At 37.8% G+C, this 25,565-nt stretch overlaps 1 protein-coding gene across 4 annotated transcripts in view; it reads left to right on the forward strand.

The window, feature by feature from the left end:
- The window catches only part of CWF19L2 (CWF19 like cell cycle control factor 2), a 94,152-nt gene that overhangs the window by 19,919 nt on the left and 48,668 nt on the right, over window positions 1–25,565 (forward strand). For all 4 annotated transcript variants that reach the window (XM_041118523.1, XM_041118525.1, XM_030042692.2 and 1 more), the window contains 5 exons: window positions 63–156; window positions 1,305–1,420; window positions 2,977–3,695; window positions 8,827–8,923; window positions 13,874–13,963. In XM_041118523.1, the coding sequence (XP_040974457.1) occupies window positions 63–156; window positions 1,305–1,420; window positions 2,977–3,695; window positions 8,827–8,923; window positions 13,874–13,963 (1,116 nt within the window). The remainder of the gene's footprint in view (window positions 1–62; window positions 157–1,304; window positions 1,421–2,976; window positions 3,696–8,826; window positions 8,924–13,873; window positions 13,964–25,565) is intronic.

The following is a 25,565-nucleotide window of genomic DNA, read 5'->3' on the forward strand; positions in this document are numbered from 1 at the left end:
TCGAGTATTATAGAAAATACAAACCATATGCTATGCACACATTAAAATTATTTCTGTTTTAGGCCATGCTGTCTGAGAGAGAACTCAATCCCTATTGGAAAGATGGTGGTACAGGTTTGCCACCAGAGAAGGATGAAGCAGCTTCAGTTAAGAAAGGTAAACAGCAACTTTTAGTAATAATCTTAAATTTCTGTCTCCAGTCTCTGGTCTCTGTGTTGCTAACAAGTTACTACTAATGTTGATGGAAAGGGATTATGAATAACATGTAATAAAGTAAAATTTGGATGAAAATTCAGTAGTGAATATTGGATTAACATCATAGTATGTTGTTTTGCAGAATTCCTCTTCACTGGTTTTTAATCTTGAGTGGTTTGACCTTCAATATCTTTACAGAAATTCTCCATTTTGAACTAATTAAAGGAAAGCATGATTTACAACAATTTATCTTGTCTTGGTTATCTCATTTGCTTCCTTTCATTCCATTACACAAATCATAGTTTTAAAATATTCAACCACAGAAGTCTGAGTCACATTAAAATGAAGTACCTTATGGATACAGAGTTTGCGAAAAATATTATTTCTGTAACCTTTTCACTTCTTTCTTTACCCTAGGCTTATCCTGCCTATTTCCAGCAAGAGCAGTTAGAAAAATGTTTTTCATAATGTCATAAAGCGTTTATTATGTGATAAGAAGGGTGCTTGTGTTCTGTCAACAGGGAACAGTAGGGTTCCCGGCTTTTCTCTTTGGGACCCTTTCCTGTGGACAGTCTGTCCTGCAAACCATTAGCTTCATGCCCACTTTTAGGAGTCAGAGATGAGCCATCTGTAAGAGGTGACAGGCATCAGTGAGTATATGTCCTGAATGTTAAGACCTCTGCTAGCTTCTCAAATGGAAAGCTGTGGTTTACTCACTAATTTTCTGAGAAGGAGAATGCACTTGTTTATATGTAAGGAGTATGCCAAAGAATGGACATGGAAAGTGGAAATAATAAGAAGGTTCTTTAATTTCGTAAAAAAACCAACCCCACAACTTCTCATATGCCACTCCTGTCTTGTAACCTGCTTGTTGTGTTCTGTGATAAAATGGAGAAGATTAAATTAAATCAGTGGTATTACTGAGGTATATCCAGCATTAACTTATAAAAACATGTAATTTTATTATAATATTCTTTGTTTTTTCTTTTGCACCCCTTCAATTTTTACATTAAGTTTAGGTGAAGATTTAATGTCATGTACAGAGTAAGGTTAAATGGGAGTAACTATTGAGATATAAAACTATGACCTCTCATTGTTTTCTGCTTTAGTTACAGTGGTAGAAGATGCTGGATTAAGTTGGCTACAAAAATCATATCAAAGAATGAAGGAGCAGGCTGAGAGAGAGAAACGAAATTTTGAGGAAATTGTAGCTGAGAGGTATGGGGTAAGGATCTTCAATTAAATTTTTGTCATACTAATAGATGCTTGGAAAAGGTTACTTTCATGTGAAGGCACAAATACTTAATGTGTAGTGTAAGACATAAGGAAAAAAGCAGGAAAAAAAAGCCTCTGAAGCTTATCTCAAGCTATGAAGAGTTTAAAGCTACCCAGCCTTTTAGATCTTTTTTGTTAAATATTTTTTAATATATGGGATCCTATAGCAAATTTAAGATGCTTAGCTTCTACATCAGGAGGTTCAAATGATCCCAGTTACAAAATACCCGAGTGCTTCCAAAATTATGATGTATACTAGAAAATATATTTTGTTCTCCTGCATGTAGTGGATAATAACGCATGTTGTGGATAATAATAATGCCAAGATAATTTTGAGAGCTGTGTCAGATTTTACCTACTATGAATCTTCTGGCCACTTGTGATCTGCTCAGTCCAGCTACACTGAGAAAGCTGCTTGCTTCTGAAGGGTTTAAAAGTCTTCAAAATTTATTTTTAATGAAACAGTCTGCCATAACAATATTAACTCTTTAAAGCTTGCCTCCTTTACATATTTCATTATTGTCTTTGAAAGCACTGGTCAAAGGGGTGGGGTGTTAAATCCTGGCCATAGTGTTACGTTTGAGTTTTCTGTGGGTTTTTTGATTGGGCTGGTTTGGTTGTGGAAATCTTGGATAAGACAGTATGACTTCATACTATTGTCTTTGAACTGAACTGTAGTCACTTCTGAGTGATAGAACCAACATGGTCAGTGCTGGTAGAAATTATTCAGTGCCAGTGATTGTAAAGATTATTTTTAAGAATCTTTCTCAGGCAACTAGAGTTGAAACAGCATGAACCACTCTGGCTGCTAAAGTACAGCATAGTGATTGAAAGAGATCCCTGCCTGATTTGCTTCAGTATGTAATGTTTTGAGGAAAAAAAAAAAAAAAAACCAACAGTAGTTGGTGGCTTTTAATTCAGCTTAAAAGAGGGAAGAGGAACAGGCCACATTTTGCATAATTGCCTAATGGATAGAGTATTTGTCCAGAACCTGAGACAGGGGTTCAAAGCCTGTTTCAAGCTAGTTTTTGAACCCACTCTCCTGTGTTTTTAAGAGTTTAACTAGATTGTAAAATGGTTTAGTGGGAACATCCATTGGTTTTATGGAAGCTGAGCATCTGGCCAGCATAAATGCAAAGTTATTGAGTGAGAAAGAGGAAGCCTTTCTCCCTAGCTCAAGCCCCTAATCTCCAGGTTGCCAGGAGGAGACAGTTCTGAGGCTTTGGTCCCTGTTCCTAGGAGTGCTTTAGCACTTTAGAGCCACGGGATGAAAGTTGGAAATAGTCCAAGAGAAAGGAGCAGAAAGCCTTCCCAACAGACAGCCTTAGACACGAGGCTGTAAGTTCCATTTTTCATACTACTCTTGCACTCCATGGTTCATGCCTTGCCCTTTGTACAGTGACTCATTTTCACAGAATGGTGCCTTTCTTGTAATAATTTTGTAGGGAGCTTCACGATACCCCATGATCTTAAAAGCAGCATGACTTTTTTTATTTTTTCTTATAGTCAATGGAGGTATTTCAGTCACGATTAGAAGAAGCTGAAAAAGTTGCATCCAGAAAGGAAAATTATTATCGAAGTGGAAGATGGAAGAAAACTGACTATTCAGAAAGTGAGAAAGAAAAGAAAGAGCAGCGTATGAAAAAGGAGGCACGAGATGAAGATGATAGAAACAGGAATGTGTTTGGGGGTTATACTAGGGAGAAGTATGGCAAGGGATGGGCGCAAGAAGACAAAGGTTACAAAAGAGGTATGTCAGGAGAAGACCAAGAATGTGGACACAGTAGCACAGACTCAGTATTCAGAGGCTACAGCTCCAAAGCAGAAAAACACTCCGATGAAAAACAAAGTCAGGAAAAGAGTTCGTCTCTAAGCAATATGAAACAAAAATTTCTGAAACCCTCTGAAGATGATTTATCGCCTTACAGTGCACCTAGAGACTACAGGTCACAGCAGTCCTCTTCCAAACTGCCAGTTCATAGGTCTTTGAGCAGCTGTTTCCAAAAACCTAGTGAGGATACTGCACTGTGGATCAAAACACGCACAGAAGGTGACAATGAGAAATTAATATCTGATCAAAAATCATCAGGTACTAGGGAACAAATTGATGACAATAGTTGGGAAAGAACTCCAAGTGATGAAAAACAGAAGTTGCAACAGGAGTTTCCAAGTGATATCGCTGAGAAGAAACGAATGTTATCTGACAGTAAAACATCATGTTCTAGGTATTTTACAAACATTTTTACTTGTCTTTTATTTGCCGTATTTTTCATGGCAAAGTATACCAGAAACTCTTATCTTCTTTGTGACAGTATTAGATCTGATCATATCATATCTCTTTAGTTAGGAGGAGGCTAGCCTCCCATATAGGGGCAGCTAAAACAGACCACTGTAGAAGTAATGAACAGCCCCTACTTGTCCTGTCTTCTCAGCATATTTGAGAATTGCTAATGATAGATTATTTTCTGCTTCTTTCTAATGTTAGTTCACACTGCAGTAAAATCGGCCTCTTAGGTAAAAACCTGCAAACAATATCTTGACTATTGTTGAATTCATAAAAGACAAACTTGAAATGTTAGCAAATGCTGACGAAAAACTGAATTAATTAATACAGCAGGGATAGATTTGCCACCTGTGAGATGAAATCATATGCTGAATTACTAGCATATGAAAAATAATAGAAGGTATTGATTAGAAAAGTGCATTTTCTGTGGAAAAGAGGAAAGATTAATATGAGTGGCAAGGGAAATGCAAACTAATACGCAGTAGGAATTTCAGTTTGCCTGACTTGCTTTAGTGAAAGACAACAGAGTAGTAAGGAGAGGTGGTCAGAAAAGTAAGTTGTGGACAACTGAGCTTTTGCTCTACTCGAGGCCACCTGTTTTCCAGTATTACCAGTTTGCTGGTTCTTCCAGTGATACAAGTAGTGTGGTTATTACTGTGAATACTTTCCTTCAGATCTTCCCAATAATAGGTAGGCACATGCAGAAGTATTTTATAGTGAGGATGGTGTTATTTAATTGCTTGGGAAAGCTGGACAAGTAAATATTCTTGGTCAGAGTATGTAAGAAGGATGATATGATTTTGTTGGAAACAACATTTGATGAAATATGATCAAGTGTAATTCCTTCTTTCTTACATGCTTATGTCAGTTACTTGCAGAAAAAACTTCTTATAGCAGGGTTATGAATTTACTTTTAATGTTTAATTGTTGGATTCTAATAACAAGACGATACCTTAAAAGTATTTATTTTATTTATAACTGTTCCTGTGTGTAGTACTTGCAGATACCTCACTGTGTATTTGCAAAGAAAAATGGTATATTTAATGAGTACTGCATGACTAACCAGGAACAGGCAGCTTAGTCTACACAATTCTTTGTACTGTATAGGTTGGGTTTTTCCAGATTTTTACTTGCTGTATTTTCTACTTTGATAGGAGCCAATTAAATTTACATTTTCTTTGATATCAGGTTTGCATGATGTTCACCTAATCTAATTTATTTATTTATTTATTTTAAAAAAGCATGAGTTTGAATATACATCATGGCAGGAGTAGTTCCCGATTCTGGCATGAATAGTTTGTATGCACTATGGGAAGTCCCACTCATAAGTGTTTCTCATGTCCTGTTTTATTGTTTATTTTAGTATTTGCCTAGGTGTTATTTTGCTGGAAAATGAGAAGTATATCTTTATAGTTGTTTTAGTTACTCTGAAAAAAAATCTTGTAGCATTAAGCCTGTGGTGTATGAGACATTATTCGACATTTGAATTTAGTGATTGTCTGTTTTTCTAGATACTGCCCAAATAGTTACTGCCCTGAAGCACCTGGGGTTTACTACTTAAATGCACTTTGTAAACTCCTGATAAGACCGATTCACAGTGTGTCTGAGCTGGGGCCTATGAGACTCCCTCAGCTCTTGAGTTCAGGTTTGTTCATGACTTTGTTCAGGTGCAAGATCTGCACAATCCACAGTTGTTCTCTGCCTGCCTTGGGTAGTGTGTTGGTTTCCATAAGGAAACATAGGTATTCATGTAAGGAGGGATGCTGTGGTGAGCTGGGAGAGTGCATCTGTGCTGCAGTTCAGGCACAGACTCCATGAAAATGAAAATATACACTCAGAACTATATGTCTGGAAAAAACCCCACCCTGTTAAGAAGCTTCTTTTTTGCGCACATAAAAAGGCACAATTATGTGTGGTTAGAGCCTTATCCTTCATCTTTAAATATCATGCACCTTTTTAACAAAACCAAATACTTCACTGATTAGCAGCAAATAATCTGTGTAAATAACATATAATCTTTTAGTAAGTCTACCTTCATTCTCAGTTTTGTTTTCTCCATGACTCCTGGAAGGAGAAAGCAAGATCTAACAGCTGTGTCACACAGCTGATAGCAAACAGGAGTTCTGACAACCAGTATACTTTATTTGACTGTAGTGAACTACTGGTTTGGACTGGTGATTGCTCAAAATGCAGAGACTGAGTGACAGAGACCATGTGAAGACCCGGCACCTTGTTCTTTTTTTTTTTTTTTTTTTTTTTAGGGGGGGGTGAGGGAAGGTGTGGAGCTGGGTGTTGCTTTGTGTGTGTCCTGTGTTGACCCTAGCAAGCAACTAAGTGCGTACCCAGCTGCTTGCGCATTCTCTTTCCTGCAGAGGGAATCAGAATAGCAAAAGGGAGGAAAAACTCATGTATTGGAGACAGTTTAACAAGCTAAGGAAAGAGACAAAAATAAGGGATGCAAAGGCAGTCAGTCACTCACCACCTCCCACCAGCAGACTGATGCCCAACCAGTCTCTGATTAGCAGCTACTTTGGAAAGACTGTGCTCCCCAGCTTTTATTGCTGAGTGTGGCGTTATGTGGCATGGAATAGCCTCCTTTGGCCACTTCTGGTCAGCTGTCCTGGCTGTGTCTCCTCCCAGCCTCTTGCCCACCCCAGCCTACTTTGTGGGGGTACATAGTGAGAAACGGAGAAGGCCTTGAGGCTGTGTAAGCACTGTGCAGCAACAGCCCAAACACTGGTGTATTATCAATTCTGTCACCAGTTAAGTCCAAAGTACAGCACCATATGGGCTGCTATGAAGAACATAAACTTCCATCCCAGCCAGACCTACTAAAGCATATAATTATTGAGTAGAAGTTAGTTATACCATTACCTCATTTTTGCTACCTTAGAAGAAGCAACTACTCCTCTACAGTCTTATTTTTTTGTTAAACAATGGTGATTCACTTTTTAATTGCAAGTACAAAAGCTGTACCTTTTAGCTTTTGGTTAGCACATGTAGTAAGTGCAATGCTAATTGTCACTGGACAGAGCTGCAAATTTTGGGAAACTAGATTTTGTATGGAAGTGGTTTGCTTATTCAAGTTCAAAGGATTAAATTACTATGATAGACAATTATTTTCTTTTCCTCACAGAAGAGAACTAAGCATAGAAACTATTTAGCTGATATTTTCTTTTGCATGTGTTTTCTGGTTTAGTACTGTTAAACCCAATTGTGCATCTTTTTTGATATTTTAATTGTGTTTCTTAGGCAATACAATTACTGAGCTGATTTATTAGTAAAGTGGAGATTACTTAGGCCTCTGCTTATTGACTTATTTGTTTCCAAGTTCTTTTAAGCTGACTCTTAACTCCTAAGCTTCTGTGTGTTTGAGATTGTGAATGACCTGTCTTCCTGTTTCCATCAGTGAGAATTGTCTTTTTTTGGTAGAATTTTGTAGAATTCTGGCTTTTCGAACATTTCAGGTTTGGATATGTGGGGTAGTTATCTGTTGGGAATAATTTATAAGCTGCTGCTTTATTTTTCTTCCTAAAGTTTCAAGTCTTGCAATACATGTACTCTTTCAGTGGTGTTGTCGGTCAGTCACAAAAAGTAAATCGTCATCAACGTGAAGTCTTGGATTAATAGGTGTTGCTAGTTCAGTTCCTCATCTCTCATGCTGACAATGTACCTTTTAAGTTTTATCTCTTCTAAAACAGAGAGTTTCTTCAGCCTATAAAGCAAAGTATTTTGGACAGTTATGACACAGGTTAATTAAAAGTCCTGACTGGATGTCCAAGGGATCTCCCCAGAGGAAAAGTCCATCCAGCTAGTGTTTGCTGAAAATCGCACTTAATAATGTGACTGCTTCAGAGTTTAATTTGAGACAAGATAAAAAGCAAATCAGAACAATGTCTCTAGTCGCAAAAAGTTCAGACAATGATTCAACTGCTAGCACTGCTTAAAAAAAGCATATATGAAATAATAAACACCTCTTGCTCCCTTTATTGAAATAGTCTGCCTTGTTTTGAAAAATACACGTTAAGTAGATATGAAAACTTCATCTTTGAGGATTCTTTCTAGTGAAGTTAATGTAAATGTTTCTGCTGGGTTTTGGGGTTTTGGGTTGGGCATCTTCAAGATAGACAAAAGTAACTTTGGTAATTTCCTCAGGGCTGGGGAGATCTGGCAGTTAAAGATGACACCATCTTCAAAGTTCTCCTGTTCTTCAAATCCTACAGGGTTTAACCATATTGAGTAATGAGTGAATTCTCTCGCTCTCTTTTAATAGCAGGAACCAATATCATAACTGTTTTCTTATGTCTCTTTTGTGTTAGATATTTTTAGAGTTAGTTGGTTTTAGTCTTTCCTAGGGTTAGAGAAAAAGAGCCAAACTTGTTTGCCTCCTTGCAATAATTCTTAGAGACCTTATTTATTATCATAAGAACTCATATACTGACCTTTTAATATTAAAAGTAAGATAAAATACTATTTATTACTAGCTGTAGCTTCTCTAGGGAGACTTCATATTTTAAAAACTGTACCAGTTAATTTTCCATGGAAACTCTACCATATCAGCCATACCATCTTTAAAAGCAAAGATTGTACTGTGAGCAGATAAGTATGGGCATTTAAGTAGTTTTCAAGGGATGGAAGGCCATTTGGCATACAGGAGAACTGGGAAACAGGTGATTTTGCTGGAGCTGAGAAGTAAAAGCATGACCAAAGTCAGAAAGGAGAATTACAGAGTGGATTTAAATTACTCTTTCTGCTCCTCTTTTCCTTGCTTTTTGTTTGCTTATAACTGCTACTGTCTCTTGACTGTTTTTTCATGCTGAGAAAATGTTCATGGATAGTGCTTTTCATTTTAATTGATCTCAAAAGTAAAAGGAAACAAAAATTTTCATTCAAGCTTTTTCGTTTGAGTCCTTGACAATTTCTGACTGCAAATATGTTTTTACAGTATGTTGTTATCAATTATTTTGACAATAGACGCATAGGTACCAGTACAGTAGGCATGTAATACTTAATTACACAGGTGAATACTACATTGCTTTTTTTGTGGCTTTAGTACTGCTGGTGTTTTACAGATACACATCACAGGATGAGCTGCCTCGGGTCCTTAGTGAAGAGGAGATGAACAGACTGGGAGCGAGGATTGTGAAAGCAGAACTCATGGGAGACATGGTAACGTCTTTGAAAAATTGTCATGATTTACTGCAATTTTTCTTCAAAGCTCACAGTGATTTAGCTGTTTAAAAAAAAAAAAAAGTATTGATTCAAACAAATAAAGTCCTGCAAAATTTGATCAGGTAGGATTTGAAGATACTGGTTTTACTCTAACTTCTGCTTTAAATGCAATGGTTCATAGACTAGAATAGAGGATTCAGGTCCCCAGGTTTTGTAGGCTGGGCAGCGTATCCAAACCCAGTTGTCCTCTGCCTTTTTTTATAGGATTGAATGTCTTTTTATTAAGCAGGGAGCAGGTGAAAACTACAAAGCTCCCAGTCTGTGTTACAAGGTTGACAGTGTCTGGAGCTTTTGTTATTTCACCAACTTTGTCACAACTAGATGCTTGTGGTCCATAGCTCTGCTGTATAAGCACACTTATTATGATATGGAAATACAAAACTGAAAGGAACTGCATGGCCATTGTATCCAGCCCTGCAATGAGAACAACTATGTAATGCTTTGTAGTCAGCTTCGCAGAATGTCTGCCCTGGGTGAGACTGGGTCCATGGAGCTGAGCTAATCAGCTGCATGTTTAAAGTTGCTTTAGGAGGCTAGTTTCAGACAGCAACCTGAAGGATGAAGAATTTCACTCTTTTGGAACACTCCAAGCTCTGTGTGATAAATGAATTTAGTCTCAAACAGGATTCCAATCAAAGTTTACAATTTATTAAATGAATAAAGGCAAGCAAACAGCACTGCGTGCATCAGGAGTCTCTGCTCTACCAAGATGCACACTGTGAAAAACAACCCAGCTTCTTTTATAGTCTAACATTAGTTACATCGTGTCCTTCCAAGAGACTCTCCTCCTCCTGGTTGTGCAGGTGCAGCAGTTCTCCTAGAAACTTCTCGAACTCTCCTCATTGGCTGAGGGGTCTTCAGTTCTCCTAGAAACTTCTCGAACTCTCCTCATTGGCTGAGGGGTCTTCAGTTCTCCTAGAAACTTCTCGAACTCTCCTCATTGGCTGAGGGGTCTTCAGTTCTCCTAGAAACTTCTCGAACTCTCCTCATTGGCTGAGGGGTCTTCAGTTCTCCTAGAAACTTCTCGAACTCTCCTCATTGGCTGAGGGGTCTTCAGTTCTCCTAGAAACTTCTCGAACTCTCCTCATTGGCTGAGGGGTCTTTAGTTCTCCTAGAAACTTCTCGAACTCTCCTCATTGGCTGAGGGGTCTTCAGTTCTCCTAGAAACTTCTCGAACTCTCCTCATTGGCTGAGGGGTCTTCAGTTCTCCTAGAAACTTCTCGAACTCTCCTCATTGGCTGAGGGGTCTTCAGTTCTCCTAGAAACTTCTCAAACTCTCCTCATTGGCTGAGGGGGTCTTCTATACAATGTATCTCCTCACTGCTCCTTGCTGCTCAGGCATGACAGCAGACATCCTGTGCAACAGGCAACACCCTGCACAACACCAGCTGTGGCCATCAAAACCTAAGCAAGTTCGCAACAGACACCTCCCCCCGCAACAAATCCATATAACATATTGCTTACACACTGCCACTTCAATACACCCTCTATTCATACATAATAAAGATCACCCCGTTCGTAACCTCGCTTAATACTATGATAAATGCCTCAGTTCTTCCCTAGGATCTTTTGTTTAACACTGTGCAGTTAACACCAAAACCGGTTTTGGGCTGGCAAAAAAGAACTATATACATATAATCTGTTTCCTCCTGGCCTGTGGTTATACGAGGACTGACAAAATGGTTAAAGATTACATATACAGTGAGGGTCACATTTTATTATGCGGCCCTAGCATTGTTTATATTGACACGAATCAGATGAACACATTTCACACTCTGGAAGTGTATTTTTTTAATTACATTAAGTATGGCTATAGTGAGTTAATTGCATTCAGTAGTACTGCCTGGAAGTTTCAATTATAGCAAGGTCATAGTCTGTTAGTTTTTAAGCTATGTTTTACAAGTGCTTGCTCTGAATAGCTGCTCTTAAGGAAGTATTGCTGAAATTTTTTGAAGGATATAATAAAATAACATCTCTTAGAAGTGAATCCTATCACTATGGGCCTTTTGTTTTTTTGTTTTTTTTTTTAAACATTGTTAGTGCACCTGTTTACCTTGCCTCTTATGACAGAATATTTGCACCCCTAAGAAGTAATACGACATGTTACAACATCAAGTGCCAAATTAGTATTTCCTGGGAGCCATCAATTCTTTGATTTGTGGGAAGTTTTAGGGTATTTGGCATACAAATTTATTGCTGGATTAGGACATGGTGTTGGTCTTTGTGAAAGCCCCTGTCACATAAAATTTTGTTAGGAGAGTGTCCATCTTAAATATTTTCTTTTCAAACTGATTTTATATTATGAATTCTGAGTGTTAATGATTTAAATAGATGCCTCCATGTTTTAATCTGTAGTTGTCCTAGTTAATATAAAAAAAAATATACTAGCAAGGAAAAAATCTGTTTATGAATGTAATTATATGATAGGTTTGTCTAATGCAGGACTGGCGTTAGTCACTATCGTGGTTTCAGCCCAGCCGGTAACAAAGCACCATGCAGCTGCTCGCTTACTCCCCACCCCCGGCCACGGTGGGATGAGGAGAAAATATAAAGAAAAGCTTGTGGGTCGAGATAAGGACTGGGAGGGATCACTCCTCACTTATGGTCATGAGCAAAAGACAGGCTCAACTTGCGGAAGAAACAAAATCAATTTAATTTACTACAAAACAAAACAAGGATATTGGGAAGTAAAACCAAACCTTAGAACACCTTCCCCCCACCCGTCCCTCCTTCCCAGCTCAACTCCACTCCCGGTTCTCTCTCCCTCCTCCCGCGCAGGGAAACGGGGTGGGGGTTCAAGTCAGCTCACCACACGTTGTCTCTGCGGCTCCTTCCTCCTCAGGGGGAGGACTCCTCACTTGGCCCCTGCTCCGGCGTGGGGTCCCTCCCACGGGAGACAGTCCTCCACGAACTTCTCCAACGCGAGTCCTTTCCACGGGCTGCAGTTCCTCACAAACTTCCCTGGCGTGGGTCCTTTCCGCAGCCTTCAGCTCTTCCCGAACTTCCCTGGCGTGGGTCCCTTCTGTGGGTCGGTCTTCAGTCACATGCTGCTCCAGCGCGGGCTTTCCCATGGAGCCACGGCCATCTTCGGCAGCCTACGCCTCTGCTCCCCCACTCCCCTCCATGGGCTGCAGGGGGACAGCCTGCTGTCTCGCCACAGGCTGCAGGGGCATCCCCTCCTCCAGCGCACCTCCTCCCCTTCACTGACCTCGGTATCCACAGAGGGGTTCCTCTCACATTCCTATCCCCCCACTCACTACCGGTTCCCCTTCTTAAATCTGTTCTCCCAGCGGCGGTACCACTGTTGCTGATGGGCTCGGACTTGGCCAGAGGCGGGTCCGACCTGGAGCCGAGGTAGGTTCTAGCAGCTTCTCACAGAACTGGCCCTGTGGCCCCTCTCCTGCTACCAAAAAAACCATGCCACACAAACCCATAACAGTCACTTAAGATAATTATTTTAAGGCATTTTCCTACAGGGGAAAATGATTGAAGCTATCTATACACTACTTACCATAAAGTACTGGGGAGGGAAAGTTTTCCAAAGACTCTGATGGAGAGCAACAAAAATTTGTAAACTTCTTTTTTTCTACTGCTCAGCTTCAATAGCATTGTCCAAATAACAGTTTGGGCACAAGTGTGAGTTTTTTCTTTTCAGCCTGACAGTAACCGAATAAGAGTAATCTGAATAAAAATATAGAGGTGTTCTGTGGGGAGAGTGTGATTCTTTTATTATTCTACCGTTTTGACCAAAATCATGTAGCAGAAGCCAACATTACAATTTTACTGTTAGTTTTATATACACATTTTTCTACATCTGCACTCTGAATTAGCCTAGTTAAAACAAAACAAACACAGTATAAATAATAAAATAGCTAATTTTTGTCTTGTTGCTCTTTAAATATATTTTCATGGACTTTCTCTGATCAGATTGAAAATGCAGCTTGTTTAAACAAGTTCATCCCCACACACCAGAACAGATGGTTATGTAACAGCCTGTCCTGGTGGCCAGAGCTCAAGGTTGACCATGTGGGACAAATGAATTCCGAATCTGTTTTTGTTAGTGACTTGCTGCTTGGTGTTGATCAAATGACTTAATTTTGGGGTGGCAAGTATAGGAATGATTGTTGGAGTCCAATCAATGAAATGGCAAAGTGGTCAGAGTATAAATGGTTGTATTTCTTATAGGTTGATAGGTTGACACCTGGCAATTCTTAGCAAACCAAGACACTAAAAAAAATACTTGTATTTATTTAATAAACAGATGGATGAGAGAGCAGGAGCATCAAAAACAATTTACACAAGACTGTAAACAGTTGTCATTTTTCCACCTCTTGTCCATTTTAATACCCAAAGTAAGGTCTTAAGTGCCAAAATTGGACATGCGGTGTAGAGAGATGTGAAACTGCACAGCCAAAATGTCTGAGAGAGAGTTCCCTAGGCCCACTGCATGGGGGATTGTGTGTACATATGTGAGTGTGTGTGAATATATATAAAAATAAATAAAAGGATATGTAGCATAACATGGAAAGGTTATACACTTGATGTGTTCAGGCTTCCTTATTTGGCTTCCTATACATAAAGTAGTATCTATGCTTAGCTACGTGGAACATTTATTAATATAACTGAATGATGTTTAAGCATAATTTTTCTGGTGTTTTTATGACTATATGTTTCTATACTTTAGATGCCTCTGTTCTGAACAATATTTTTATCTCTAGTAAAGAATTGTGTGAATTATATTGACGTTTTCTTTAGTTTTTTTGTGTCATCGGAGTTTAAAAAATATATCAAAACATAAAGAAATGGAATTAATAGTTAATTCTGATATAAAGATCTGTAGAGGTTTAAAATGGTTAAACTAATGGAGTACTACCACTTTCTTTGAAGGAGTTAGCTTCAAAACTCCAAGCAGAACTTGAGAATGCTCGCAAATTGAGAGAGACTCAAGGGCAGATTCCAGCAAAGTCTGGCAGAGAGGTAAGGGGAAAATGTTCTTTTTTTCTTTGTGCTAACACAATGGTATAATACAGGTAGCATCTGAATTATAGGAAATGTGAAATGTACTTAGGAAAACTACAAGGTGTGACTTTAGGCAAGTTACTGTTCTAATTGAATTGTACTTTTTCGTGGTAAACAAAACTTTCTCCATTGTACTTTAGCAACTTCCATAGGATTTTTTTTACTGGTAATATTTTCTCAGCAATGATATATATCTTCCATTAAAAATAAAACTGATATGTGTCGTGTTGTTGACTGTGCTGGCTGTCACAAAACTGATGTCTCTGAAGAAGCTGGCACTTCAAATGTTGTTCTTTTTAAAGGGTGGTGTTCAAGAAATGGATAGTAATCTTCTTCCATACCGACTTTGATATAGCTACAAGGAAACAGGGTCAGTATCTTCATGTATGAGCTCTGTCCTCATGATGGAGAGGAGACTTTTAGGCAAAAACTAATGTTCTTGTTCAATTTGACACCGATTCCACAGTGAAAATTCAGCTGCAAGTCAGCTGAGTTTGAAAAGCCACTAATATTTTTATTTTTTTTTTAAAAGGCTTCATCTCAGACCTCATACCTTGACTAGTATTTCTCCAGTCTTTAGAAGACAGACTCAACGGGAGGTTAATGTGTGGCCTCTTGCTGACTACATTATGACAATAGCATTAAAGTAGGAAGTCTCAGACCTTGAACTCAGAAGAATTTAAGATTACAAAAGCTCTGTGTAGGTAGACTCTGCTTTGTTGCAGTGCAATTCTTAGGCATGTTTTTTGTGTATATACAAAAAAACCTGAATGAAGCAGATTGGAGTTGTGTAATTACACAGGAAAAAATCCATTCAGATTTAAAATTGGAAAGTAGAGGGCATGTTATGGGTGGTCCTCAGAAATGTTGGTAAAGACCTTTTCCTTAGAAATTGAGTCACGAATAACAATTTTGGTCAGCTTTAGTCTTAACCATAGTCTGATTTTTATTTTAATTTCTAATTAATGGATTTTTAGAACTAACAGCATGTAGTCATTGCAAAAGTACCAAATGTAAATACTACTTTAATTTTTAGAAAGGAAAAATAATTAAAAAAAAAAAAGAGTGAAAACATACTTAGCACGAGGCCTCTCTTTCTAGCTCTCTTGATCCTGAGGGCAGTTGATCTCACAGCTTGTGCTTTTACCAAGTGGTAGGCTGCTCTGCAAGAGGGAGATTCCTCCCTACATGTAGAAACACCAAGCTCAGCAATGCAAGGGTTTGAGGATTCAGAAGGATAAACTGACAAAGAAGAAATAGTCTGCATCTTTCTGGCCTGACATGGGTCCTGATCTATCTCTGGACTGGCGTCTGAAAAATGTATGAGTAGTCCAGGAGGAGCCTTACTGAAAAAGAATGGTGTATTACAGACTTGGCTAGATTGGAAATGCCGTCTTGCTGTCCTAAAGCCTCAAAGGGATTGACTTAGTCACTTCTATTAATGAATATGCTATAAGATAATTACGATTTTTGTTTTATCTTTTGTGTGCCTGTCCACATTGTTTTGCACTCTTGTGTGCTTATTTACTCAAGCTGGATCTTGGGACTTAGAGGCCATGTCCATTCCTTGCCCTGCATTCCCTTTTAACATGCTGGAAAAGGTTGTGAATACCCCTAGTCTGCCCCCTCTTTCTTCCTCTCCTGTGGGAGCTTGACTAAGCCCCCATTGACCACCTTAGTGTTGTAATTGATAGAAGCTTCTTTGGAAGATTGAAGGAATTTAAAAACAGGGCTCTTTCCTCTCTGAAGTATCTTGGATGCGAAGTATCTTGGATGCAAATTATCTACCCATATGAGTTCCATGTTGGCTTTCTCTGAAGCTCAGGATCAACTGCTTACATAATTCCAGATGTAGAAGCTTGATTTTTAAGTCTGTTCATCTCAGAATGCCTATTTTTATGTTAGAGTCTATCTGTCTTACAGCAATGATCTTCAGTTTGTGGGAGCCAGCACTGTTGACAGTCCTGCTGTTTTGGACTTTCCATGGTTTGGCAATGCAAATAGTTCCTTACAGATAAATGGACTTGATGTTTGTAATTCTGGAAAGGTTAGCTCCTGACCTGCATCATGCCAGAACAGTATCAACCTCTTTATAACTTGCTGTAAAGTTGCTCAACTTCTTTGGCAGACTCCCCCGACCATAGTGAAAACCTTGAAGTTTATTTGAAGTCATTGAGGTTTTAATTACTGCCAGGGCTTGCTTTCCAGAGGGTGAAGGTCCTCCTGTACATTTTAGAGGGTTGCTGTCTTGTCTTTATGAAAATGCCTTGCCTGCGCCTGTTTCATGGCGACTTCTAGCCTGTATTATGTGGCTTTTGAGTGTGAACAGTCCAGCAAAGCTGACATTTGCTCTGTCCTAAGTCCTATCGTTGTGATAGTTGCCAGGGTAGTCTTACTGGCTTTACAGCTTCAAACTCATTTTGTATTACTGGGACACAAGCAGAATGGGTTGGATGCTCCTGCATATCAAGGGCCAGCTATATCACACTGTGTGTCTGAACAGCCCAGATGTTCAGAAACCATGTCATAACACAAAAGAGGCTGATTTGTGAAGGTGCATTTGATACTGTATTAATCAGTCTTTCTATAACATTGACCACCCAAATGATAGCCTCAGTCAGTTCAGCCAGATGTATTGGAAGTAAGAGAGCTGAAGCAGTTTTCACAGAAGTGGTTTTCCGAATGGATGTCCCAAAGTTTGATAGCTTTGCCTCCGCTACCAATAACAAACTCAAAGCATTTTGTTTCAGGCAGGTCTGTCTCTGGTTCCTTGGAGCAGCATGGCCAATGTCATGCTAAAAGGTCCTGAAACACGGCTTTGGTTTATTTTCACTTCTGTTGGGAGAACTGGGGAGATAAATCAGGAAGCAGCGAAGGCAATTCTGAATGCATCTCCCTAGGGAGGCTTTTTTTTTCTTCTTGATTAATTGAACATGGATCAGTTTCCCAATTCAGTTCACTGCGTGGCTGAATGAAGACTTGTGCTAGTATAAGGGGGTGTGCATGGGTGGCTGAGGTTTGTACAGAGGACAGGATCAATTCTTTTGACAGCGGTCCTTGTTTATTCTGCCTTAAAGTGATCAAGAAACTACAGACTTGAAGGGATTGTAAAGTGGTAGCTTAAGTCCTGGTTTTATTTATTTGTTTGTTTGTAAGTGAGAACAGAGGCAAATCTAGCTTTTATAGTTTGTTTGATTTAGACAAGAATTCTACCCCAAGCAACCCCAAAAATGTGGTTTTGAAGTACAATTTTCAAATACTGATGTTTGGTGTTTAAAAACCTTACATTTATTAGCTGATATATTTCACCAAGTGTACAGATCCTGGTAAGACCATTTTGTTACTAGTTTTTGTTTTGGCCAAAGTCATCTGTCATTTTGAGACCTGTTCTTTGTGATGCGTTTAGATGTTGCAAGTAGAGATTTCCAACTGAAAGATGCCAAAAAGCATGAATGTATACATCTTTCTGAACCTAGAATAGCAAGAAAATTGTAAAAGATACTGAAGCAGAAGAGAAGTCTACAGCTGCATCCTGAGTAAGCTCACTCAGGTAATTTTATAGCAAAAATTTACCTTGAGGAAGAGGATTGTTGTTGTTTTCTTTTTTTATTTTTCTTTTTTTTTTCTTCTTTGTTCTTGGTAGTTAGTGTGATGTTTCTATTAAATGAAGTGAACACCCACAAATAATAATGTTATAGGTTTTCTGTGTATGAAGTTATCCCAGGATAAAATTCAGTACAGGCTAAAACATGTTTGGATTCTCTTGATATTGGAAAAAAAAAAGTAGTAACTTTGTCTTAAACCATTTTTCAGCAGTATTGAAGTGTTTCTTTTATGTACTACCAGCCCTCATTTTGCCTGTCTAACATTTGATTTGTTTTTAACTGCTAGCCTTCCATGTGTCTAAAGTGCAGAAAAGATGAAAATTTATTACTTGAGTTGTTCTTAAACTTGTTTGTGGCTTTTGAGTAGCTTTATAAATGGAATTCTTTTGCCTGAATTGAGATATGAATTTTTCAATAAAATTTGTGTGGTTTTTTGAAGAGGTTAGTTTTTATATATATATTCCTCTTGAAGGCATATGAGTAGCTGTTATCTTGCTTTTTTGGTACTTCATGAAAAATACTAGGTAATGTTGTTTGGGGATGTTGGTTCACTAATGTTGTTTAATTTTTTCCACATTTTTTTTTTCCTCCTTAAATATATAATTTCTCAATTGCACTTTTCCCTACTTCTTTCCTGTAGCTAATTTTTTTGATAAAATATCTATATCTATAAATAAATACAAATATATATGTACACACACATATATATGAAACCTAAATAGAGGATAGGTGTTTTTTAATGGCTTCTGAACTGGTCTGCTATCATAAGTATTTTCCTAGTAATTTGTGCTAGGAGAGCTAAGAAGCATTGCTGTTACCAGGCTTAATGCCTGAATATGCAGTTAAGAAGATAGAAGTTTTCTGCTCTACAGTAAGCAGAAGGGCTGTGAGAGGACACCACCATGTATCAGGCTGCCATAAGTTGGGGAGGCTCCTCGGTACCAAGGCTTTGTGAAACAGAACACAAGACTAGACAGGAAGATAGTTGGAGGTAAAAGGTAGATTTATTAATATTTCTCTTTGCACCTCTAAATATGTCAATATCCTTAAGTGCATCACAGGTTATTTTCTGTATTAGTAACATTAAATAAACATTTTGATCCTAATATTTCTAGTTTGAAACATGAAATTAGATTGGAACAACAGTTTAAGCACTCTAGACGCTGAACAAGCGTGACTTACGGCACATTGGAGTAGATAGCTCTCATGGGGTAGAGAGACTGTGTGTGTTGTAAATGGAAATTCTCTGACCAAAAGCACGAAGTACAAAATGCATAGGTGTCTCAACTGGTTTTGTATGTTCAGCTCCAGGGAGGGAGACATCAACTTGTCTGAATGTAGCATCCTGAAAGTCTGTAGACAGAAGTTACTTGTGTGGTGTTGCACCCTGTGTGGATGTCTCAGCTTGGGTAGAGCCCCTCTGTTCTTCACTGCAGGCTACCTTAAGCGTGTAGTCCTATAAATTTTAGTACGATTACGGTTAAACTATCTGTTAAGTGAAATTTGGGCCTTAATGGCTATTGTACTTAAATACTTGAGTCACATATATACAACTGCAATGAGTGCATGTGCAAAGACCCTTTTTAAAAGGATTAATTAAAATGTCAATTGTGCTTGTTTTGTCTTTATATTTGAGAAAGAGGCAACCTTCGAGCCTATGGAAATCAAAAAACTGAGTAAATATGAAAAGAGGCATGTGGGCTGTATGAAGGGACTAACCCTGAATTAAATATTTTAATTTAATTTGTGATAGAATTACATGATGCTTATTTTCAGATGCTTATGTCTAATTTGTCATGGGCATTTTGAGAAAAGCAAAGTTGCAGTCTGAGCCCTAGTGAAACTATGTAAGAGAAGGGTACTGTACCATAGGGTTTCTGAGTTAGGATAGGTGATGAAAATTAGTACTTACTGAATTTAAGGAGACAGCAGAAAATTGTGGAGACTTCAGCATTTAAAAAATAACTTCCATGTGTTCATGGTTTACCTCTTAATTACAGTTTGTATTTCTGTTATCTGAAAGTGCTACACAACTCTTGATTTGAGTGCGTTGGTTATGAGGATATTACCTCTGCCATTGTCAGTACCAGTCATAACTGATGTAATTTATGCTTTTATTCTGTACTTTTGCTTAACAAAATATATCTGGAACATTAGCACTCCTTTTGAGGCTCATCATTTGCAATGGTTTTTGGTAGTATAAAAATTGGGAGGTAAAACTTAAATGAGCAAGAGGCAGAATATGGAATATTTCAGTTGGAAGGGACCTACAACGATCATCTAGTCCAAATTGAAAAGGCAGATTAAAAACAAGTGGAAAAAAGGTGATTCTTCACAGAATGGTTGCTCCAGGGTGTTGTGGATGCTGAGAGCTTAAGTAGATTCAAGGAGAGACTGGACAAGTTCATGAAAAATAAATCCCTTGAGGATTGTACAGAAGTGATGTCTGGCGCTTAATTGCTGAGTCACAAACGCTTGGAGGTATCCTTTCTTTTTATACTCTTCATTAGGCATTCACTTTTGGCTACTGCTGGAGAAGGCATGTTAGGCCTCGGTTTGATCCAGTATAGCTGCTTTTATGTTTTAATCTGCATGTAGAAAGTGCTTTTTATGGTGATTCCAAATAATTTACGGTGTGCATTATTTGTGTGCTTTGCCTTTTCAAATTTTCAGAATTTTTTTCCATCTCTTTTCATGCTTCCTTCAGTAGGGTCCCTGCATAAGAATTAGAGTCCAATCTGCTAAGTGAAAAACAGTTTGCTTTTGTGTTGCTACAAACTGACTTAATTGTGTTTGTTTTTTGGTTTGGGTTTTTTTTTTTTTTTTTGGTCAGGAAGTAAATTGACATGATACAAAATTAGGTAAATCTAGACTCAGTTCATGGTGGTGGATGAATGAAGTATTAGTGTATGTGTTTGTTTTTTAAACTGTTTGCAATTCCAAATGAACAAGGGCCTATAAGAAAAAAAGCTTCTCAACCCTAAGCCCGTTACTCTGTTCCATAGCACTTAATCAGTATGCAGGAAACGGAAAGTAGTCTCTGCTGAGCAATTGCTAGAGACAGTTCTTAATAATGATGAATTGTGTTTAAATACAGAATCAATACAAAATTGAATGAAAGCAGAAGGTGGTACTTTAAGCAAAATAACATGGTAGAGGATATACTATCATAGAGTATTTAAAAGAAGAGAGTGAAGTTCTGAAAAAGTAGAGAGAAATACAGGCTTTTGTCATGATTTTGAGAAATTGTAAGGAAAACATGAATGATTTCAGCATAGCAAATCTTCATTTGAATAACTGAATTTTCTATGAAAGTCCATCAGCCTTCAGTCTAATGTGATTAATTTAATAAATATATTTAAAGCATAAGGAATTAAACAGTGATTGAGACAAATATGTATTTACACACACACACACAAAATATATAAATATATAAATAGATATATATTCCACAAGATATATTTGTTCCTCAAGATAGAGCAAAAAAACTCAGAAAAAAAAAATCTCCTGAAGTTTTTCTAATGAAGGGTATGTAGTGCTTCTGTGAATCCTCTTGGGCATGAAAGATATCTGTAGAGCAATAGTTCTCAATTTTGGCAGGCACCGTATTTCACTTTACAGTAGGCATCTGACTGACATGACGCTGCTTTAAAGGAGATAACTTTCTAGGCTACCTGTTTCATCTGTAAAAGTAACACTCTCCAGTCCATTGTGCATCTCGGGTGGAGAAGATTTATAGTGCAAGGAAAACTTAATTTAGCTAGTTTTATGGCATAAGTAGGCCACGTCTTTAGTGAAAACCTTCATGATATCAAGAGCTTCGTGTACTTAAAATGCTTCTGCATTTTTTATTTAATTATTCTTCCCAAGTATACATAATGATGATTAGGATAATTAGGATTAAGGATGATTAGGTTTCCAACACCTCCTTTTACAAACTACATCTGAACACAAATTTTGATGGATTGAAGGTCTGATGTTTAATTTGGATCCCTGCATTAGAGTCCAGACTGAGAGAGAATTCTGGGGAACCTAGCTCAGTATAAATGTTTTTCTTTTTTTTTTTTTTTTTTTTCCTTCTTTTTGAAGAATTAATACTTACCTTTTTTTTTCTGAAAGGAAACTGAATACAACTTGGCTTATACCTCAAATCCTATTTATGATAAAATACCATCCATTGCATATCATTATGTATAGTTCTGCAGTAAGAGAGACGGGATGGAACATGCTGGATCTTTACCCAGAGAAATTTTTTGCAACACAGTTATTATCCCAAGACAAGTAAACCATATGACATTAGGAGTAGCTGAGAAGAATCAGTTGTAGAACAAACCTGAAATAATATTCTATTGGTTCCAATAATGATAATAGGGAAAAATAAGAATGTTTCTTTATTTTTCACGTGTTTTCAAGATTGGCTTTTTCAAAAATAGCTTAAAAATGACAGTGATTCCTTGGAAAAAGAGCCAGTTATCTAAAAGTAAAATAGTGTGTTGTTTGTGTGTGTGTATATGTGAGTATACATGTAAAATTTAGATAGTGATTAATACTTTGGAATAGGAAGTGAAAGAAAGAAGAAAAATAATCAGTGCTTCTGATGTGTCTTTTTTTTTCTTTAACCCCCCCCAAACCCAACACCAAACAAAAAGAAAACCCAAACACCAAATAATCCTAAAAATTAACATTCAAAATTGCAGGTTTGGGAATTGAGATTATAAACAGATATTTTTCTGCAGTAAAAATATTTGGTTGTCAAAATTTACCTGTAATATATTTTAATAACACATGGTTGAGTGGCCTTTCATTGTGATATTCCCAGTGCAAAACTTAAATACAATTGTAGTAATGCTTTTAGACGTACAATATATAAAGAATCACTAAAAAAATTATTTAAAACTGCTTCTCAGAAAAATGTAGCTGAGACACTTGTATAAAAACTAGAATGCTGGGGATTAACGATCCTGGCTAAATGCACAATAAAAATCTGTAATTTCATTTGGAACTTCACGTGGTGGGGGAGATACAGCAACAGATGGTTCTTGGCCTGTTTACTCTCAGATGTTTTCAGCTCATCATGATTTCTAATTCCTGCTGTTCTATCACACTTGAATCTCATCTGCAGGCTGGCTGTGCCATTCTTTCTTCAGCAAAAGTTTGTATTTTCCACACAAAGGGTTGACTAACTCTAACTGGAACAGGGAATAATAAAGTGGACATACTTTTGCAGAACAGCTTTAATATCATTAGTGCATACTCTTTAAAAATAATAGGTATATGCAGTTTCTGGTGAGTGTATTTCCTGAACACTCTTGTTGATGTCAGGAAGAGAAGATTACACAGTTACTTATGAGACAAAAATATAATAAGACAAAAATATAATAAGACAAAATGGCTTAACTTCCTGAATGAAATCTGTAGGAAATTGTTTTTTGCAATTAAAGTACTGGAGAAATTGTATCAGTAACTAAATGATGTAAAATATCTTGCTGGTTTTGGTACATACAACAGGTATAAAAGGGCAGAGCGGATAAAACCCCTTAGAGTTCAAACTGATAGTACAAAAGCTTTGGAGTATGCTTTGACACTGGAAGCAAAAGCTGTACCCAAGTGCCATGCAGCACTTGTAGTTGACGGTGCCATTTTTTCTAGCTCTGTTTTTCTCCTAATACTATGTTGAATTTCTACATGTTTTTACTGCTGTATCTACCCTTTCACTGTGTTTCCTCAGAGTAAATTCTGGTTTTCTTAACAAATTTGACACAGCCCCAACCCCAAGAAAAAACAAAAGCAAAAACAATCCTGGAAAGCCTTTCTGGTGCAGGAGATACTTCCAATCTGAAATGGAACGGTAGAACCTCACTGATGCTTCACTTGGTCCTCACACAGCTTTGGTAAATATACGGTATTAAACCTTTTTGGACTGTAAAATAATTTACATGTAAAACCATTTATAAAATTGTGAACCATAAATTAACAATATATTTTGTATGTTTAAGCAATGAAACACAATTATTGTGTTCAAAAAGAGGTTTTGAAAGGAGAATTTGATCAACCAATGACTGTTGGGACCAGCTGGTCTTTAGTGTAGTTACACGTTAGGTCTCATTAGCTGTTGTTACCAACATAAAGCAGAAACATTTTATAGGCTGTTTAAGAGGATCAATTAAACTATGCACCCATCCTTCTAAAAGGAATGAAAACATTTGGCTTTGGGCCAGCACATCTGGATAATGAGAGACATTCAGCTAGCAGCATGGTTTGCAAAGTTGTATGCGTGAGATTTTTGCAGAGGTTCTTCACAGGTGCTGCACTGATGGCTGTGGAGAGTGGGGCTCTCCACTGGTGTCTGGAATGGAAGTGCCACTACCAATGTCAGTGTTAGCGTTACCATTCTGTTCTGCCTGTCTAGGTAAGATGTTACAGGCTCTTTGCTTTTTCAAGTCTTTGGCTTTCTTCTGATGTCTCCCAAAATAACAGCAGTGATAATGGCTTGAGAGTACGATATACATGAGTAGAAGCTTAAAAGGATGTGGAGTTAAATCTTTGTTCTGCAACATCTAATTGTCCACATTCTTTCTCTGCTTTTTTTTTTAAGACCCTTTTCTAGATATACTCCTTTAATAATAATATTTCCGATTGGACTACCTCTCTTTATAATAAAAATGCATTATTAAGCTCCCTCATATGCCTGAATTACTATTTTTTGGTTGGGTTAATCTGTTGCTTTCAGTTTGTAAAATTACCTTTTCTGATACTACAGTCTCTGAAAGTACCTCATATACCAGAGCTAGGGTTATGTGGCTTTCTGACATCCAATATTATTGTTAAGTTAGACTTGATCGCTTTAGTTTTCCCTAGTACTAGGCACATCACTGGACACGTTACAAGCTGCTGTAAGTTACACATTACAAGTTCCAATCTTACTTCCACAGGCCGGCAGCACAACTCTTACTGAATTTGATTTGAGGTTTGTGTGCATGTCCATTCTACTCGCGAGATATTACTCTGATCGCCCTAGCTCAGAGATGCTCTACGACAATAAGTACTGAGAGCAAATTGATACCGAAAAAGCTGGTCGAAGAAACTCTCTAAGACTCGATTTTGGAGTTTTAGAAAGCAGGCATTCTTTATTGCAGCGCTGGGTGCATGGGGGATCGCTCCACCTATCGTGCACACTGTCAGGCGTTTTGGTTGTGCAGGTTAAGTACATGTTCTACATACATATTCACTAGATTTCTGAGAAATGTTATACATATTCATTAGTTTTCCGGGAAGCTATTAGCATATGCAAATGTCCTTTACATAGGTGCATTGAAGGTCTCTGGTGGTCTTCAGGAGTCCTCTGGTGGTCTTCCGTAGTCTTCCTCACTTGTCTGCTACTGGACCCTTCTCGGATGATTCTGCGCAGTGTGATCTTCTGAATGTTTGATACATCTTATCCTAAAGAATGCTCATTAGTGCTTCTATTATCCGTGTTTACATTTTGACGTAATTCACATGGATACTTCTAAACTAAGTTACTTAAAAGGGCTAAAGTCCTTATCTTCTTCAGTGGGGGCTTGTCCGGGATGGCCCAGAAACTTCAAGGCCATCCAAAAGCAATTTCTCACACATTTTGCAACATACAGAACCACCCATCCACCACTGATCAGCAAACAATCGGGTAAAGAAACAGCAGCGCCATTGTATTCAGAAAAACATCCTGCATCAAAATAGAAAGATTTTTGAATGCAGGGATGATTGGAGGCATTCAATATAAAGAAGAGATGAATAAGAAGGTCAGGTTACTTATTCTGAGTAATAAACAGTTTAGCTAAAATACCTTTTTTTGTAATATAAGAACAATGAATTGTTGAATTTAAAGGGCAACTGATTTTGTAGCAATAAGATGAAGTTTTTAACACAACATGTTATTAAACTGTGTCACTCACTGACTGGGGGAAAGAAAGGATAGA

This window comes from Aquila chrysaetos, chromosome 19, assembly GCF_900496995.4.
Source record: "Aquila chrysaetos chrysaetos chromosome 19, bAquChr1.4, whole genome shotgun sequence".
Taxonomy (NCBI): Eukaryota; Metazoa; Chordata; class Aves; order Accipitriformes; family Accipitridae; genus Aquila; species Aquila chrysaetos.